Source organism: Spea bombifrons, chromosome 6, assembly GCF_027358695.1.
Source record: "Spea bombifrons isolate aSpeBom1 chromosome 6, aSpeBom1.2.pri, whole genome shotgun sequence".
Taxonomy (NCBI): Eukaryota; Metazoa; Chordata; class Amphibia; order Anura; family Pelobatidae; genus Spea; species Spea bombifrons.
In genome coordinates, this window is record NC_071092.1 from 22580790 (window position 1) to 22602154 (window position 21365).

A 21365-nucleotide genomic window follows, 5' to 3' on the forward strand; every position below is an offset into this window, starting at 1 on the left:
CTTTCATGGTCCTGGAAAAACGTCAAGCAATTTATATAACATAAAAAAAAAATAAAAAATCCAAATTAAGATTGGAACATATAAAATGTAATAAAAAAAAGTCCACCCTGGAGCTACCTACACACAAGACAAATCTCAATTTTTAAATATTAAAAAATCTGTATCCATTTCTTTTAAATGGTTGCTGAAAGTCTTTCATTGGAAATGTTAGGAAACTTTCATTTAACCTAACCCTGCTTAAAATTAGGAGTCTTCAGGGAACCAAGCTCGTGAAAAAGTATGTTAAATGCTCTGACGTTAGAGGAACCAACCTGGTTGGCTTCAAATTGTTCAGAAGGGAAATACTAAAGTCTTAGGGAAGTGAAATGCTAGGATAAAGACCTCGCTAGCTGGTAGCATTACTTTTTCAGATATGTTTTTCAAATACAGCACATTACGATAGAGTACATTTTTAGTTCTTCGAGTTTCTGCATCTCCCTACGATTTAATACTAAACTCCTACAGATGGTAAGCAAAATTCTCTCTTAGTATGGTTCACAAGGCAATCCGATATTACAGAAACAGTGATCAATGGCCATGACGGCGACATCAGCACAGGCACCAAACGAATGGCAGAAAAGCGGACACTGACAAAGCCGAGGCCCATGGTAATTGCAGAGAAGCTTTGGGAGTGTGGTTCTCTACTGTAACTGGCGGTGTGAGGCATGTGCAGGTGCTGGAGGGCACGGAAGATGAACAGTCACGTTTAGCAGCCCCCTGCAGGGGCCACACATGCTCCCTGCGATTTTACTTTATGCCTCTGTCCTCCACGTCGCCGTCCTCCTCCTCCTGTCTTGGGCTGCGGGTTAGAGAAATAGAGAGAGTCATTAAAAAAGTAAATAAAAAATGACACATTTAAAATTATTTACGCCAGCTTATGAAGAAGTACAGTCTTCTGTGTTTTGAGATGGCAATCTCCAGGTCTGTTTAATTATCACCAAAATAAGGAGAGCAGTTCACTAAAGTTAGTACCCGTTTAACTTTTTATCCAAACATCCAGTTTTGTTGACCATTTCTTTTTAGTTTTTATTTTAACCTGTGCTTGTAGTGCTGTAGCTCCTGCGGTTATCCCAGTTGTGGCTGTTGGAGAAGCCTCCTCCATCGATGCTACTCCTGAGCTCTGTTCATCCTTCTTTCCAAGTGGGCCTTTTTTGGTAGACTGCATTTTGACTTGTTGTGGTTTGGCATTCATTGGCTGATTGTTTGTACTCTGTAATAGCTGCAGAAAGATAGAGACGGTAGGTTAATGCTCTAGCAACACCAGACACCGCTTTTATTCTTAAACTGATGCAGGAGAGCCATATGCCTATCCCGTGCATTACTGTATGATTCTACACTTTTGCAGCATCCCACTTATGTACTAATCTCAACAAAGTAAAATGTTCATACATTACATCCACATTATTCTATTTATTTTGATATAAATAGTTTGATCGTGGTGATATTATATATAGATGGATCATATATATATTATATTATATATACACACACACACTATATAAAATACTTTCATTAATGAGGCTAAAGTCCATTAAGTCATTATTTAATGATTTTTAAATTAGGAACTTACTTGACGTTGAGCTCTGCTCACATAAATAAATAGTAAACAATTTTGAAAATTTGTGGTTTGGACAGGCACCGACTAATAAATATGACAGCAGTCCAGCCTCAGAAGCTACCTAAAACAAATGTTGCATCTTGGCTAAACCTCTTCGTACACTTGGACAAAATTAACTAAAAGGGGTCTGACATTATTTGGCAGATATGAAGCTTATCTCTGGGTATCTAAATTGGGACAAGAAGACATGATTGAATGGCACCTAACTATATTACACACAAAAACTCATATAAAAAGGTTTGTCATGCTAGGATGGTAATAAAGCAAAATCCACTATAAACTAGAGCCATACTGCATGCCTCCTTCCCAGCATTACTGTAAATTTACACCAATGCTCCTGTTGGAGGCATGAGAGGGCCTGCCAGATTACGAAGGAGACACACACATTGTGCGTGCGTGCGTGCGTGCGTAATAACACACACACACACACACACACACACGAAATGTGTTTTGCCACTGGTGGATTGCGGAGGTGCTCACATGCTGGTGATACTTTGCAGCAGCACAATGTATCCCAGTCATAAGACAACGTTTTGGCGATCTTGTTCTGTTAGGCTAGGCCTTGATTTTCTTTCCATACCAGCGGTCATGTCATTTACCTTGGTGCTGCCCTAGGCCTGACCCAGAGAAGCGCCCCCAGCTGCCTCCTCCATGAGATTGTTGCGGACTGTCGGGATACGATGTCCATACCTGGAAACTCTGAGATTGCCGGGTGACTCACTGCTCCCCACCCATTTTCCCACCGACGTCAGCGGGGACTCCCACCCGTGTCCTGCAAGGGAACGCTCCGGGTAGCCGGAGCCCAAAAGTTCCCAGGTATGATGAGATCATATCCCAGCTGTCTCTCAGTTACAGTTAAGTAATTGCCAGAAATTGGAGATCCTCAGATCCAATATTGTGGACAAAAGTAAGATCGCAAATCTTACATCAATGCTGTATGGAGAAGCTGATCTTAACACAAGATAGAGGAACTATTAAAACTCAGGGAATATGGGAAAAGTTTAAAATGATCCTAGAGGGCAAATTAGACTGGAAATAGGCCTGACTATTTATCCCATACTCAGCTCTCAGGAATTAGGTCAAGGAAACACTATGGCCAAAATAAAAAAAATAAGCAAACGCTAAAACCCCAGAAGAGACTAAACGCACATAATCAGTATATTCATATACGAAAGTTTATGAAATAATGGAATCTACAATATGTGTTGTCTGTATTTGTGAGCCCTTTTTATTGTATGATTTATTTGTTGTATTGAGATTCTTACTTTTGTATTTCGCAATAATAAAAAAAAAAAACATAAAAAAAAAGACTTACACCAGACATCCTGTCCTAAACTCAAACTAAAACAATTTGCTTTGGAAATTTGCAGAACTAATGGCAAAGTATTAAATACAGAGTATAAAAGGATTTTCCCGTGGAAGTGGGGCCTTCATTCAATGCCTACCTTTGTTATGGTGCCCACAGCTTTGGTACGACCTTCCCTGAACACCAGCCTCTGATCGATGTGTAGGTATTCCGGTGTTTTGATGAAGCGGAAGTGAACAGTTGCTTTATCTCCGGTGCGTAGACAGTCGCGGCTCATACTCAGGATAGTGGCAGTTTGGCGAATACTGCCACAATGCACTAAACAAAGAAAGACATTTTAACAGAGTAGGACAAATGCAGCATATATTTGGGTATAGCATTGCCATCCACAGCCACTACATAGTCAAATAAAAGAAAGTTAGACAGATGGTAAAAACAGAGGTTTCCTTTAACAACAGCCACTTAGAATGCTTTTTATATGGTGGCTGTGTGTGTGTGTGTGTGTGTGTGTGTGTGTGTGTTCACTCTTCCTTGCTATCCACTTGCTTCCACTAAGACACAAGATAGCTTCTCGTATTGTAGCTGTACAGCTAACCAGCAGCTGTTAAACATAACAAATAAATGGCTCAACACATGCTTTGCTACCATATTGAAACCAGCTTGGTTTGTATGATAGACCTGACATATTATGCAAACTTTGTTGCATCTATCCACAGAAAGGTAGGAAAGGCAGTGTGAAACTGTTTGGGGGATTCGGTGGGATATGGGCCCCTCAATTGACCAAAGGACAAAACTGCCACAGAATAAATACCCATGGCCTGGTATCGAGGGCTGATTGTGGTAGGATGGTGCAACACCAAGATCTCTGCTTCAAACTCCCATGAAGCCTGAGGGTTGAGACGTGGAGAAACCATCACCATGCCCTTCCTGATAGAGGAGCGTTTAATCTAGGGAGAAAACAATAAAGTTATAGAATCCATGTGTGCAAATATTACTTTTTCATTAAATTAATCTTAATATGTATACAAGTCAGTTTTATACTGTTCTGCAGACCAGTTTACCATAATACCTAAACCATATCTGAGGCAACCCTTTTAGCTCTTCAATGAAAAGAATCCAAAAAGGTGTTGACAATGATTCATCAGGACATTCAAGAAATCCCACAGATTTCAATATAGGAACATAGAATTTTATGGCAGACAAGGCTAGTCTGTCCATTTCTCCTGATGTAAATACTCAGACCTTTATCAGTTTGGTATTGTCTTAGATTCGCAATAGCTTTATGCCTGTCCCATGCATGTTTAAACTCAATCTCTGTATTTAGCCTCTACCACTTCCACTGGGAGGCTGTCCCATTTATCTACCAGTTCATAGCTCCATCCAAGATATTTATGAAGCAAAAGCCAATTGCGGTTGGCCTTGGAAAAGGAAAGGGGGGGGGAGAAAAAAAAAAAAATTAAAAAAAAAGGGGAAAACACACAACTTCAGCTCTCCCAACTGCCCTTTTACTGAATAAACATCAAAGTGTATGAGACTGCAGAATGTTGGCAGAGAAAGTGGGTAACATCAGCTACTGTACAATTATACGAGAGCCTACAATGTTTTTTTAAAATCACAAAAAACAGCGTACTTTAAAAAGGAGAAGAAACATGAAAGATGGAAATTAAAAAGAACAAAAGGGGGGGTGTTAGGGGGACTGGAAAGGCAGGTTCCAACCTGCTGTGAAGGTCAGTGTTTTACATCATACAAACTGGCTACAAAAAGATTCTACAACTCACTTCTACCAAGGAAGCTTTTTCCTATTCTGCCATACAGAGAACAAAGTCCAGCTGGTTTAGATATTTAAAAATGGTCATCAATCACAGCTCGTACTTTAAAACAGTCACATTTTAGATCACAAATACATGCCATTAACATTACTAGGCTAACCAATACCAAAATAATGATTCGCTCACCTTTTTCAAGGCAAAAGATGCAGTCTGTCCACCTCGCACCTCCTTAACTGGCATCCGTTTGCGGTGAATAGACTTCACTGCAATGGAAGTGAAGCTGCCCAGCGGATCAGGTCCCAGTAGGAGAAGATCATTTAACTTAATCAGACCTCTCAATGTTGTTCCAGAAACCACCGTGCCCACACCCTACAGGGGGAAGAAAGAAAACGAAAAGTTTGGTTTTGCCTATGTAGAAGTTCAGAAGGCCTTTGTCCCTTCCCTGCTTACTGGTACAGAATAGGTGTCATCAATCTGAAACTCTGCAGGTTCCTCCTCGCGAGAGCTGGTACGAGGAGAAAGGAGGTTCAGAAACATCTTGAGAAGGTCCAGGTTCTCCCCTGTAACATTTGAGATCTGGAATATAGGACACATCCTGTACAGAAAGAAGTGGGAAAGTTACAGGTAACAGGGGATGGTGCGAAGTGAATCATTGAATCTAAAAACATATATCAAAAAAAGTTAATGGAAATTATACATTGAGATATTTATATAAGCAATAACATCACAAGACAAGAAATCTTAGTTTGTATTTTTGTAAATGTTCCGCTATTCCACTTTCTTGTGACCTTGCTTATTTGCAACTATTGCCTTGAGCAACATGTACATATAGGAATACAAAGCTGACAACTTTTGCTAGCTCCTCTAAATTCAGGTATGCAGAAAGTAAAGTAACTCATGGACAGAGGTCCAGCTGAATGTTTTGTCTGTAATAAACTCAGCTGGTGTTTCAGTTAGGCAAGTAACCCCTCCAAGGCAAAAGCGTGGAACTCCGTCATTATAGCATTATATAATTTATTTTTATAGGTAATGGCTGTCTGTTTATTCTGATTAGGCAGGTCTGCACATTTGAGAGTCAGGGTGAAATTGCAAGAATAATCAAGACCCATACCTCTCTGAACTGAAGTTGGAAGCTGTGACAATAACATCATCTTTGTTCTGGACCAATACTGGTATCTTCCTACAGCCAGGAGACTTCAGCAGTCTCTGTAACAGCTTTAGAGTTTCTGCAAAACATACCAAAAAAAAAAAAAAAGTTAGTTTTAAAGCATTAATTCGACAAAACAAAAGTTATATTACACACATATACACCGATCAGCCATAACATTATGACCACCTGTCTAAAATTGTGTAGGTCCCCTTTTTACTGCCAATACAGCCCTGAACCCTCAAGGTATGGGCTCCACTAGACCTCTGAAGGTGCACTGTGGTATCTGGCACGAAGACTTTAGCAGCAGATCCCTAAAGTACTGCAAGTTGCAACTTAGGGCCTTCATGGACACGCACATCCCACAGATGCTAGATTGGATGGAGATCTGGGGAATTTGGAGGCCAAGTCAATAGCCTAAACTCCCTGTTGTGTTCCTCAAACCATTCCTGAACCATTTTTGCTTTGTGTCAGGGCGCATTATCATGCTGAAAGAGGTCAATGCCATCAGAGAATACTGTGTTAATGAAAGGGTGTACATGGTCTGCAACAATGCTTAGGTAGGTGGTATATGTCAGAGTAACATCCACATGAATCACAGGACCCAAGGTTTCCCAGCAGAACATTGCCTAAAGCATCACACTGCTGCCGCCAGCTTGCCTTCTTCCCTTAGTGCATCCAGGTGCCGTGTGTTTTCCCCAAGTAAGTGACGCACATGCACCTGGCAATCCACGTGATGTAAAAGAAAACGTGATTCATCAGATCAGGCCACCTTTGCTTCATGGCCCAGTTCTTCTGCTCATGTGTCCATTGTAGTCAGTTTTGGCAGTGGATAGGGGTCAGCACCCTGCTTGGTCTGAGGCAGCAACAAACTGATGACACTTTCAGCACCAGCCTTAACTTTTGTCAGCAGTTTGAGCTACAGTAGCTCGTCTTCTGGATTTGACCACACGGGCAAGCCTTCAACCGCCCATGTGCATCAACGAGCCTTAGCCGCTCTTGACCCTGTCGCCGGTTCACAGCTTTTCCTTCCATGGACTAAGTTTGATGATAGGTACTGACTGGGAACACCCCACACGAGTTTTGGAGATACCCAGCCGTCAAAGTTGCATTTTACAGCAAAAGTTTGCTACACAATCAAAAAACAAGGTATGATTAGACTATCATGGGTCCACCAGCAGGACAATGGTCCAAAGCCCACACCTACAAGTGTTGGAATGGTTGGGGAAAAAAAAAAAAAAAAGCAGGGGAGCCAAAATCTGCCATTCAGCAACCATTCAAGAGCTCGAACAAATTGCAATTGAAGAGTGGGAGAAAGAGAGCAGACTTGGCTACAAGAAATGTTGGGTTGCGTACCACTTGCCAACAATGACAGCCTTCACTTAGGGAAAGGTGCCTTTAATACTGTCCAGGCCATGTTTTACATTTCTTTAGTGAAATCACATTTGAAAGCATCTTTTAGTTGAATACCTTCGGAGATCACATTAAAATATTCTGTATACCAATAAAGTTGATCATAACTGTACAGAGGCTATATATTTATATTTTAAACACAGTACTATATTTCTTGACAGATAGCGCTGTCTGCAACTTCACCTTGTAGTATATTTGCCGGACACATATCTATCTTTGTCACCACCACAAATACTGGGACATTGAGCGCCAAGGCCAGACCCAGGTGTTCCTTGGTCATGCCCACTATACCAGCATTGCTGCCCACCTAGGGAAAGAAGACAGAATTTGTTAAACTAGAATAAATCAGACGTTTAAATAACCTATTTTCCATCAAGTTACAAATAGTTTCTTCTAGAACTATATGCATTTTAGGTTACAGAGCAAGCCAAGTAGGTCTCTATTACCTTTCACCGTTTTTCTACAGAATATGCTAATAAATATAAAATAAATAATAAAGACAGTGATAGTTTGGCGTGTAAACCGGCATTTCACGGGTCCAATCATTGTTGCATCTAAGCAAAAAGGGGACAGATCCTACATACATATAGACATTTAAATCCAATGGTCGTCAAAAGGAAGCACTAGATATTTACCTAGCTACAGACCAGGAGTTGCAGTACATAAATAAGCATCTTCACACAGAACATCATCCATTCAGAGACAGAAACGATGTATATGGAAGAAAACTCCATAGTATACAATGTAGTAAAAAAACAAACAAAAACAAAAAAAAAAATACAAAATACATGTACATGTGTATACTATACGACTAAAAGTATGTAGACATTTGCTGACCAGTTAAAAAACCAAGCACATAGCCAGGCTATCTCGATATACCAGGTGGGGTAATCTCTCACTACAGCATTCCAAACTGCCTCTGGAAGCAACATCAGTAATGTGCATTGGGAGCTTCACGAAATGGGTTTCTATGACTGAGCAACTCCCACAAACCGATGATCACTATATACAATCCCAAGCTTCGGCTTGAGTGGTGTTAAGCCCATTGCCACTTGACTCGTGTTCTCTAGAGCGATAAATCAAGCTTTGTCTGGAAGTCTGATAAATAAGGGTTTGGTGGACTCCAAGAGAATGCAGCCTACCAGAACGCATGTCTGGGACTGTTTTTTTTTCCAGCATATGGGCTAGGCCTCTACGTTCCAGTGAAGGGCAATATTAATACTACAGAATATTAAGATATTTTAGATAATTATCTGGCACCAGCTTCAGGAAGGCCCTTTTCTGCTCTAGCATGGCCGTGCCCATGTGAGCAAAGAAAGGTCCACAAAGACACGGTTTGATAAGTTTCATGTGGAGGAACTCACGTGGTCTGCACAGGGCCCTGATCTTACCTCACTGAACACCTGTCAACATCAGTGCCAGACCTCACCAATGCTCTTTTGGCAGAATGGGCACAAATTTGCACAAAAACACCACGTGATCTTGTAGGACACCTTCCCAGAAGTGCAGAGGTTGTTTTAGCCACAAAGTGAGTGGTGGCCAAGTCCATATTAATGGACAAAAAGCTAATATAGGCATTATATATACACACACACACACACACACACACACTTCTCCCTTTGAAACACTTTATAAATGGGCTTGCGTATAAAATATATAAATTATAATATGCATGGAAGGAAGAGTGGGCGCTTGATAAAACTCTCCTGGAGGGACTGAAAGTACAGTTTGTATCATCACAAAATAAATTCTCTGTTGCGATTAGACTCCTGGATGATGCACACAGGTTTAAGTCTCACAGAGTTGTGTCCAGGGTTTCTCCATACTAATTATATATTATAGTACCTAGGTACAGCTACCACAACTTATCACCAAAATAAACAGACACTTGCATAGAAAACTAGCTTGTCTATGTTACTGCAACCAGGCATCCTTCAAGTCTCACCATAAGCATGCAGAAGTCAGGTAGGTGCCCAGTCATGCCAAATACTGTGGTCTTCAAGTATTTTTCATGTCCAGCCAAGTCAATAAAAGTTATTATCTTTGAAGACTTCTCACAGATTTTGGTCCACTCTAGGCTCCCTCCATGGCTATCTGGTTTGTTGACCACCTGTCCATGACTGTCAAAACCCAGAATGTCATTTCCTACACTGCTGGTTCGACCCGATTCGATCTCATGCTTATGGCGGAAGAGTTTTTGTCTTGCAAAGCCACGCCCATTGTCCAATTCTCCATGGGTTAACACACCCAGAAGTGTGCTCTTTCCTGCATCCACATTGCCAACAACAGCAACTCTAAAAAGGAAACAAAGTTAGGGAAACCATAAAAAGCAACAAAAGGCATAAGGGAGGAGATGCAAGAACGAACAATTGTTACATGAATCTGAACGATTGATATCTTCAAGGATACGCGTTCAAAAGAAGGTACCTGCCTAAATGCAGTCTGCATCACAGTGTGACTGATTATTGCTAGTTACTAAAGGACCACTATGGAATAGTCAAATTCTCATCAACTTAGCGGAACACAAATGTCATAAATTAAACATAAAACAGCAAACAGTATAGGTCAGTTTTGATACTTGTTAGGGCTGATTATGGTAGGCCTACTAATTTGTTCCTATTTGAATCACATGATAAATTTGGGATTAACAATTCCTGGCATACACACAAACTTAGTTTTGTTTGCAAATAAAATTGCCACCAAGCAGCAAGAGTTCTCACCTGACTTCTAGGAAGTCATTATCGCCCACCCTCTTGCGCACCAAGTAGTCTCGTACTTTGCCTCCAGCCTCCTGGTGTTCGCGCAACTGGATCATATCGGCACCAATCTGTTCTGCCATGCTGGTTACTGTGGCAACTGATGCCTCCATGTCAGCCTCGTTTAATCCATATTCTGTACCATCTAGATAAGGAGGGGAAAGAGTAAAAATGAGCATTTGCAGAGTTTGGACAGCGTTCCATGTAATAGTCTGCTGGTAGGAAGAAGTAGTACAGCGTTAGCGAATGTGTATTATAAGAGGTGAAGTATAGCGTACTGGCCAGTTCTGTGCTTACAGAATATGGTGTTAAGTTCATGTTTTACAAGGGCTAGCTTAACAATTAAGAGCTCCCAATCCCAAGCAGAGTGCAGAAATACACAGTTGTGTGCCATTATGGAACAAGAAGCCCGTAAGCATGTATGGCAAGCTATATGCATAGCAAGTGGTTTAGTTTTACAAAACATTTTTTGCAAAAAAATACTTGCTCACGAAACCAATACATCCCTTGATCTGTCCTAACAGTATCAGTATAAATGGACGGTCAGCAGTCAGTCACCATATGGTACTTGAGATTAAACGTTAGCATTTAACACACAAGTTATCTTTTACACTAACCACAGAATCCAAGGGGTCAGCGTGTCGGACATTTGCCAAGTCTTACATATTTAAAATATGTAAGTTGTGCTTAGGAATTATGATATAATATAAATTGATATGCTAAATAAATACACATGGAAAAATATCTACCATAAAACTATACATTACAAAACATCGAACTGCAACCCATCATAGCAGCAGTACTATTTATTTCTATCTGGATTTAAATGCAAGTCTCTCTTATATATAATTTTTTTATTTTTCTTATGGTGTCTCAAACACCAAGAGAGATCTGACAATAAGATCTTTTGGGTGCGAGAAACACCCAAATTCCAAACATCTTTTTTTTTTTTTTTTTTTTCCTATGATGGCTGAATAAAACGGCACATTTGACTACAGACTCCATCCCGTGTTGGCCAATATGCCCATGTCATTTTTTTCTTATCTTAGTATTCTACAAGTTTGCCTAATAGAAATGGCCGAGTATATTTAATACCAGCTCTATTCAAGTGATCATAAACAACTTAGACACAGGATATTATATATAAAAAATAAAATAAAAAATGCATGTAAGTTTTATGACAAACAAAAATTTCTTACTGGAAGAATAAGAAGTGGCAAAGAAAACATAGTGTTTGCAAAAGACAGAATTTACATTTTGTTCTTGTAGCATAAAAAGAACACATGACAATATAGCGCCTCTTATTTGCTATAAATATACTCAAGCCAAACATTTTAATTATGTAAAGGCATCTCTAAATGTGGGATTTCACTTATGATTACCTAAAGTTAATTTTAAGCAGCTTAGGTTAGTGAGGGAGCTATATAGCTCTACTTTATACCACGTCAGTGAAAACAGGATATTCTAACCATCTTAAACTCAAATCCATACCAATTAGAGTAGTTAGTTACACAGACCGAGTAGTGCACAGGCACAGGACAGCCAATGGTATCTGTATTAAAAATACAACGCACAGTAACAGGAGTGCTCTCTATAGTAGCATGTACCTTTTGTAAGAGGATATCGTTTTTTGCCTTATCTTTCATGTATCTACTGTATTTGCTCGATTATAAGACGACCCCCAAAATCTCAACATGAATTTATGAAAAAAAGCCTGAATATAAGACAACCCTACAGGAAAAAAAGTTACCAGTAAATGTTAATTCATGTAAACATTTTTTTTTTTTTTAATAAAAGCTATGATTGAGAAATTTTTTTTTTTTTTTTTTACTTTCAACCTGCCCCCCCCAGTTATGCACATCTGCCCCCTGGCTTGCCACTCTGACCCAGAAATGCCTTATACACCCTATATGTCACTGTGCCCCATGATATGCCTTTTAACCCCCTATGTGCCACTGTGCCTCCAGAATTGCCTTACACCCCTATATGCCACTCTGGCATTTAGGGGGTTAAAAGGCATATTATGGGCAGAGTGGCATATAGGGAGGTATAAGGCATTTCTGGAGGCAGAATGGCATTAAGGGGGTTAAAAGAACTTCTCTGTCTCCAGAAATGCCTTATGCCCCCCCCATTTAACACTCCCTCCCCCAAACTTACCAGAGCTTCTGAGCCCCCGGTGCGTAGTCCGGGCAGCGTGTAGAGCTCTACGTGATTCGCGTAGACAACTTCTGCTGCAGCCATGAGGAGGTGCGGTTAGCAGCAGGGGTTGTCTACGTCCATCACGCAGACCTTCCCCGGCTGTCAGAGATCACAGGGAACTCTGATCTCTGACAGTCGGGGTAGGTCTGCCCGGACTAAGCACCAGGGACTCAGAAGTACCGGTAAGTGTGTGTGGGTGTGTGTGTGTGGGTGTGTGTGTGTGTGTGTGTGGGGGGATCTGGATCTTAGTCTCATAGTCAGACCTAGTTGGGGTCTGATTATAAGACGACCCCGATTATAAGACGAGGGGTATTTTTCAGAGCATTTGCTCTGAAAAAGCAAAACTGTAATTTACTTTCTTACCATCTCCATCTCTCCCCACCATTTTGCTTTCTTGCTTTTAATTCCTGGCACAGCAATCGCTTCCCCAATTGTCTAAACACATTGACACCAATTCTCCCTTCTCATAACCTGTGAACCCCACCTTTCATTCCAACTCATCCAGCTATGCCGCCCATTCTGAAAGGTGAACGCTCATTTTAAAATTAGTTTAAAAAATGTGCAGTTTTATTGTTGAAAAGACAAAAAAAAAAAACAAGTTTTCCATTGAAATGTTGCATATTAGCTGTGTATGCGATGTTATCATAGCCTAGTCCTAATACAAAAACACACAGATACCACCTATGGTAAACAATAGAATGCCACATTCTGACTAATGAAATTCTATGAAAGAATTGACTCCATTAGCACTGACATTACAAATCAGTTGGAATTTGTAAGACAAGCACTCACAGAATTAACCATAAACACAAACAACTTACCAGATCCTTGGCCAATGACATATATCGTCTCCCCCCTTCCTTCATCCATCCTATCCCGTAGCTGGCGGAGGAGGCTGTCATACTGTTCTGCACTGGGACTCACCAGTACATGCTACAATAAATAAATGTTGCACCGTGAGCAGGACCTCAGGCAAGTCAAACTTGTTTATGATACAAAACACCATAAAACAACCAAACAAATACAAACGGCATCATCGCCATGAACATTTCATTGCGTAGGTCATAACAGTGCTTATCTCAAGGCTGGTTCCCCTCATATTCAATGCACTGCTCTGGGCATAATAAAGAGGATACAGGACAAAAAAAAACAAAAAAAAACACAGACAAATTGGAGACTTGGTGAAATCAACATGGTTTGCAACAATTGTTACAAAATAACACTTAAGTCTCCCAGTCACTTTGTGTGCGAGCAAAAACCTCAATGATCTGTAAACAAAACGTAGTTTCCGAACTCACCTGACTTAAAGTAACCCTTCCGTGTACCTAATTTTCTGACGTTCCCAACTACATCTGTGATCTTATGAGTATGTAATGTACAGTTCTTTTTTGTTTACAGATCATTGATTTTTCAAATCACATATAATGGATACCCCCAGTCCCAGTATTATAGTGGGATAATTGTTGCAACATACAACAACAACTGTCTGAGCGCAGTGGTTATTTTGCTTTTATTTGAAGTGTTGGGTGGTATACTTATTTCTGTGACATCTGTCTGTAAGCTCATCACTCTCCTACTCTCTCTTTACCAGGAGCCTTCCCTTCAAGAAGAAGCTCATCCGGTGAGATTGCGTGTTCTATAGAGATTACACATTCTATTCTCCAACAGGCCATGTTATTACACCATAACAGGTAGACAACATACCCAACATGACATCTTTATTAAAATCGCTTTTCACAAATTAACATTTCCAAATAATACATACACAACAAGTTATCCGATAAAATACAGTCGACAGATGTTGGATGCATGTGGATAGAACAAAAAATAAACAAACCCAAAAACATTGATACATTCTTGGTGTAAATTCCATTTTGCCATACATGTTAAGATCTTAGAATTTTCTGTATAAAACAAGTTGCAATTCCTCTCCTCACCACATCACTCCAGTCAGAGTACGACGTTTTGAAATAAATTAGTTATTAGACAAAGTGTATAGACTCACACAGGCAAAGTGTTTTTTGTGGTCTCAGTATGCCCCGAGTGCCAGTCACCACGTGACCACGTTCTGTTCCTGTTGGGGGGGGGTTGAGGGGAGCGAGGGAAAGTGTGAGTATGGATGTGTGTGTGTATAAGTGTGTGTTGGCAAGTATATGTGCATGCGTGTTGGCGTCAGTGTGCAAGTTTGTGCAAATATGAGAAATTGCGTAAAGATCTATGCCACTGCATATTTAAGTTACTGGGTGAAAAGCAAGGGAAATATGGGGAAAAAGATGCCAGATATAATAATGAATAAGAGTAGAGATAGGTGGAAAAGGAGAGTAATAATGAAATGGAGGGGATATGGGACAAATATACAAAAACAAAACAAAAAGAAAGATAAAGAAGAGGAGAATAATAATGAGAACGGTGGTGAGATAAAAAGGAGATATGAGAAATTGTGATCAAAGGAAAGGGGGGGGAAGGAAAAAGGTTGAGGTAAAGAGAAAGAAGAAGGAGTTCATAGAGAAGAGATAAAGGGAGAAGGGAGGATAAACAAGCAAAGAAGATGAGAGCTAAAGAGCAATAGGAGAGTTAAGATAAGAGAAATGGAAGAGATAATAATTAAGGGGAGTATCAAGTGGATACCCGAGACTCGGGTTAAACCCAGGTGCAAATCCTTATGTACATATTAGAGTTAAAATGGGATGTCTAGAACAGAAAATGGACTGCAACCAACACAAGACAAAGGGGAACATATTGGAGCCAGAAAAGACATTCATCCACAGAATGAGTAGAAGCGCCATGGCCACCTCCTAGAATTAGAGAAGTGCTTACAAGTAAGCTTTATTATCACTTGATGCGGTGCATCATTCACCTTTGTACCATAAATAAAGTACCTGGCTGCGTCCTAGGGGTGGGGAACAGCACAATTTTGCAGGAAACACCCTTGTTTCTTTCTGTTTGACATTTATGATCTCAGATCACATGTATTAAAGCTCCAAGGGCACCATATTGAGAAAAAAAACGCAGGATTATTTTAAGAAAAACTGTGCACACTACTACCTCCTGGACCAGTAAAGCTAAAGGTTCTCAAGAAGCAATCATGGGTCTTCATCCTTTTTCAATATCATGTTGCTTATGAAAATACTTTTTTTGTTAGTAAGAAATGACAAAGCCTTCTTGGAAAAACAACATTACCACTTGGCTCATGGACCATAAAGTTCCCTCCAGCACAGCCAGATCTACTAGTAAACACCTTGACACTGTATACTGTGTATAGTATACAAAAGAATGCCCCAGTCTTAATCACTGAGCCAGACACTCAGACTAGTGAAAGCCTGAGGAAGAACAGATTTCATTAGCATTGCCATAAAGAATCAGTGTGGTGTTTGAGCAGGGAACGTGGGCCAAATAAAATAAAAATACATCACATGATTTTATTTTTGTTAATTAATATCAACTACCTCTCATTTAGTACACACACACACACTGGTATAACTGCAATGGGGTCCCATGCCACTAGGGGGTCCGGTGTGACTCCTTGTTCCTAAAATTTGTTTAGATGGGCGCTTTCTAAACTATTTTGAACCGGCATGTAGCGACAGGAACATATTGGGGTCACATGACCCCTGCGGTGAAACAGAGGCTGCCTGGACAGCGTGCTGCGTAAGTGGGTTAAGAGTGTGTCAGTGAGACTGAGTAAGTCTGTGTTTACATATGTTGGAAGGGGGGGGCAGGGGCAAAAAAATAAATAAATAGCCCCCAAACAACCTGTCTAATGATCGCCTAGAACTGTTGCAGTTGGGGGGCCCTGGGGCAATTCTCGTACCAGGGCCCTGTGATTTCAAATGAAACACTTTTTGATCCAATTCAATACGGATCAACAATACAATAACTAAGCAGCATAAACGCTGCCCAATACACACATGTTGCAATACCACTGTAACCAAAAGATTCCATTTCTCTCTCTGACAGCTACCTACGAAAACAAACATTCTCAACACACTTTCAGATTTAGCTACATTCTTATCTAGACATTCAAAAAGGTCACAGCCTTTTATTCCAACAGTGTTGACAACGGACTTATAGCAACCCTACATACTATGTATACACACTCAGGGCAAAAGACAAAAGGTAACACATACAGTTCAACGTGGAATGAAGTTCCGGCTCCACCCAGTGTCATTACAGTCTATAATCATGAAGTTACAAAGGCATTTCATCAGCTATGACAGGACAACCGGCAGCTAAATATCAGATTGATATCATATCATACCAATAAAGCACTGAATCATGCAAAAGGAATGACAAACAACTATTGCACTCTACTTTCCAATTCACAGAAATATTACATACTTGGTCGTTAGATTTCATGGATATCTGTCACCGAGGATGGAGCTAACCCCCTTGTAGTGAGCTGCATTAGAAATGCACGGCTTGTGATGCCAATGCTACTTGAGTAAGACACATGAACCTACTTTGTTCTTTTATTTACATTAGAGAAACCTGCACGACAATTGTCAAGTTTACAAGCATTTGCCTCAAGATAAACAAAAGACAGCTTCTGATAATATCAGTGAAAAGTGACCGCACCAAGCATGTTAGATCTCTATTTAAATCCAGTTAATAGCAACTGAGACATGAATTGTGCCAATTACACAACATTAATTGCAGCTTAGAGTATGAAAGGTATGTTACTTTATTCTTCCTGCTAAAGGTATAACATAAAACTTTTAAAAACACCTTTTCCGCTTGTATAGAAACCTGTCTGTGCCTACTTTTGTGTCAGGGCCAGGGCCAGACTGGCGATGACGGGATAGTTCTGTCACTTTAAGGCCAGTGGCCGCCTGCTGGCATAACAGATAGGTCTGAGTGTTCCCGGCAAAAACGATTAAAACTTTAATACACATTTACAGGACACCAGGACTTGGGTTTATACTGCGGCATATAGTGTGTTTCATTCAGCAGGTGGAACAGCACCTTTAACAGGTCAGAAGACAACTTCACTTAAACCTGTAAGGTAATCAAAGATCCCCGACCATATTTCACTAGAACATATGCTAGCCTACTACTACAGAAACCACGTGATCAGAGTCTGGCAAGTGGCTTCTTGATGTATATACAACCTTTATTCATACCGGTTGAATGAAACCGTGTCACGATCCGCTCCAATCAACATGCCCGCCAGCAACATTTCATCAACACACCTAGGAGAAGCTACAGTAACGGGCCGTGGATCATCGCCGATACTGAAACGATCCATATTTACTGTAAATAAGCGACTGAATGGAAGTCACCAGCAAAGTCTCTCGGATGTTTTAATGACCCCAATAAGAGCCTTTCAAATCGTTTTGTTAGCAAACATTAACGCCATTTTTGTAATTATTTGCGCACCGACACTTTAGTTTAAGATTAAACTGTAATGACAGCCAAAGGGCCTCATATATCCCCGCCCTCTCCTAAGTGACACGTTCACTTGCCCCCTTCGCTCAGTCGGACTCGCTGTCAGCGGGAGACCCTTCCATTCCCCCTTCTTACTTTGCTCGTCAGGTCTATTTCTGTCTCGCCGTTCCTCATTGGCTCCCCATCGAAGCTGCAGTCTGAATCTTCGGCTTCTGGCTCTGGAGAGAACATAGAAGCCGGGACTGGGGATTCGCATAGCTTTTGCTCCGGTTGCGACGATGATGGAGACGCCATCTTTAACTAACTCCTTTGCTTTCCCTTAGTTATCATAAAAGTCTACCTAGCAACGAAAGCTTTCATATAGCTAGCTCTTTTGCTATTGGTCACCTGTCCAAGTAACTCCTACATTAGAGCGCAAAGCCGCGCCTCTCGTTTGCTAACCCCTTACGGCCTATTGCCACTTCGTCAATATGCGAAATAAACCATGCCCTTTTTGGCTGGAGTAAATAACGCTTCACGCGGTTCAGAGATAATACATGAGGTTAATAGCATTGAAACCACACCCCTTTACACACGTTAGCCAATCGAAAGTTGTCATAATTATGTCTTCCTTTCTAACTTCTCCATGCTGGAGAACCAGTATATAAATAGATGTTTAAATGTTAATGGATATTATTTAAACTAAGGTATCTTGATGTTATCAAACAAAATAAATCTCATTTTGTCTCATCTGTGCATTATTACATCTCATTGCATGATGTCATATCCCAGTTTTCTGCCTCATGTTATGGGGCAGTGCCGGCTGGGTACAGACCTCCATAGTGTAAATGGACCAGTTAAGAATAGACAGCTCAGATCTCCCCAACCGAAACATTAAGTAAACGGTTCATCGAGGAACATGATCACTCATACCCTGTTATGTGGAAAAGGCACTGCCATCCCTTGAGACCTGCTACCATAGGCCAGAATGCGCCAGTGGTTTTGGGGCCATATATTATTTGTTGCAGATCCACGCAATATTTCCTTAAGTGGTGGATGTGAACTAGCATAACATTAATGGAAACACTAACGGTATACTGCATTATCTATCTATCTATATATATATATATATATATATATATATATATATATATATATGTCCCAGGGAGGGCAAGGTTTTCCTGAACTGTTCCTGCTCAGTAGGACAGGTAATTTAAATATTCCAAATTCTCCTGTTTTATTTTGATTGATGGGTGAAAATTTCCAGGTGGGAGTGCCCCCTGTTCACCCCCCTCCTTGCAGACTCCCATATAGATCTATAATAACACAGACTTGGATAACTAGGTCAGTGTAAACTGACAGTGTAACTGGCTAAAGGTAAAGCTTAATCAACTAGAAGGCAACACTGTCACTTATACTAGGATTAACATTTTCTGGAGGATTCTTTAAATAGATTGCCTCTGCATAAATTATTTTTTAAAGTTGGTGCAATAATAACGATGCTCAGAAATTTGAATTCTAAACTAGGCATAGTAGAAGCATTATTAAACACTCATCTACAGACACCAGTAGATGTTTTTTTCCCTCAGAAATCTCATGGTGCTGCCACAACCACAAGGGATTCTGGGTAGGCAACCACAAGGGATTCTGGGTAGGCGCATGCAAATAAGGTAAAATAAGGTAAAATAAAGACTAGCAAAAGCGTCATTTACATGGCGGTTCTAAGTGGCAGTGCCAATGAAAATGCTGTTTTTATCCCCTGTATAGATTTGGCATTCTCAAGTAATGATTTTTCATTCATTTTGAAACAAAGGCAATTTCCAGCGCCCTTACGTTTTCCAGTGAGCATAACCGAAAGTCAGACTTTTAGTAAGGTTGGAATATACATTATATAGACAAAAGTATTGGGACACCTGACATTACACCAACAGGGAATTTTATGAAATTGTGCTCTAAATAAATAGACAATAATATGTAGTTTGTTGCGGCTATAACAGCTTCCCCAATATTTTAGAGTGTTTCTGTGGGAATTTTTGCCCATTTATCCAGTAGAGCGTTTGCGAGGTCAGGCACTGATGTTGGACAAGAAGGCCTGGCTCACAATCTCTGTTCCAAAGTTGTTCAATGAGGTTGAGGTAAACCATGTCTTTACGGACCTTGCTTTGTGCAATGGGCCACAGTCATGCTGGAATAGATAATGGCCTTCCCCAAAATGTTTCCACAAAGTTGTCTTGGTATGTCCCCTTCAGCATACCTAGACAGAGGTAGAACTTAATGGGACAGCGAGATAGTCCTGCACATAGCACAGAATGGCGTGTGGTCCTTGGTCACATGGCTTTTTTAAAAGCAGTCCCCAAACACAATACCTTGAGCACTGACATTTTTAAAAATAATTTATAGCTGACATTACTATCCAGATAAAGTCAGCGACTCTTAGATATAATGCGATTCTGCAAATTGGTAGCACCTTTGAAATGAAATTGAGGTCTAGGGAATACCGTCCGACACATTACCGTTAATTAATAACATTTGTTTGTAAATTATTCTGAAACAAGAACAACAGGGCTTTGGGGCAACTTATAAACGATGGGGGGAAAAAAAGTACACAAAACTGTTTTGCCAGGATATGATGATGAAGCCACAAAGCAGATATGTGAACCCAAAAATATCCACAATCAGGACATCTCATGTTTTATGTCTTTTTTTTGCCATAAAAATTTACTAAATCAGCCTCCATATCTATTGGTATAGCATCGGTTGACATTGCATCTATACACTGTTCTATCACAAAATTGAGAAACATCTTTAAAACATGCTCATGTTGCATTCCACTTGTTTACATAAGATGTGCAGACAGCATAAAATAAACAATGACAATTAAATAAAAACAGGCACAAATTATTGAATAGAAAAGGCAGTGGTTCTTTATTAGGAATTAGAATACAATGTAACACATAAATCCCATGGTCCTCTACCAGGATTTGCCCCATAAGCCAGAAACCACCAGCACTAAAAGTGCCAGGGAAATCTTAGCACCTAATAAATATACGTGGGAACTTTCTGGCTCTGGCCACCTGTCAGTGGGTGGTACCGATGAGGTCACACATGCGGGACATGCACATTTATTGGAGGTGAAGTGGGCGGGGAATGGGGCGTGCCACAATGCCACTCCCATGACCAGGAGAGTCTCTGTAGTCACTGACCATGAAGCGCTTCACCCGGAGTCTCCGGGCAGAATCCGGAGAGATCTCAGGTATGCTAATAAAGTAAACACGAGTGACGACACAATTATTTGGGTGTGTGTTGGGTGCGACGTGGCATTCTTCCAAGCGCTGTATGCCTTTAAGTTCAATGTAGCTCACAGCTAGCAGTATTTTAATGATTTCCGTTTAAGCTAGCGTCTTCACAAATACAATCTCCTTGACACCAATATCTGCCCAGCACCTGAACCTAACTGCTAAATAGCCGGGCACCCTAACTAAAAAATGGGGGGGGGGGAATACCTAACCTGTGGTCCATTAATTCTTTCCTCTGATTAGTGGCTAATTAGTGGCAGTAAAGCTCTCCCATTGAATCAGCCCAATGCGTCTGTGAGCCAGCGCTGGAGCTGACAGCAGAAAGTATACCACAGGCCTGGAGATGCTTTCAGGTGATTCTACAGAAGGGACCCTATGGAAACTTAAAGGGACCTACAGCTATCATATGCGTTAAGTGCCTCGAGAACTGTGCTGTCCCTTTAAAAGACACACAACTG

General features: G+C 40.6%; 1 protein-coding gene across 1 annotated transcript; it reads right to left on the reverse strand.

Annotated features, from left to right (window-relative positions):
• Nucleotides 1-689: 689 nt before the first annotated feature.
• GTPBP1 (GTP binding protein 1) lies at nucleotides 690-17979 on the reverse strand. Its single transcript, XM_053469959.1, has 12 exons — nucleotides 17768-17979; nucleotides 13069-13180; nucleotides 10013-10193; nucleotides 9238-9586; nucleotides 7476-7599; nucleotides 5844-5958; nucleotides 5183-5327; nucleotides 4919-5101; nucleotides 3775-3910; nucleotides 3103-3281; nucleotides 1076-1258; nucleotides 690-838 (listed from the first exon to the last, which is right to left on the reverse strand). Exons 1-12 carry the CDS (start codon nucleotides 17924-17926, stop codon nucleotides 746-748), a joined length of 1959 nt encoding a protein of 652 aa, XP_053325934.1. The 5' UTR covers nucleotides 17927-17979; the 3' UTR covers nucleotides 690-745.
• Between the last annotated feature and the right edge of the window lie 3386 nt (nucleotides 17980-21365).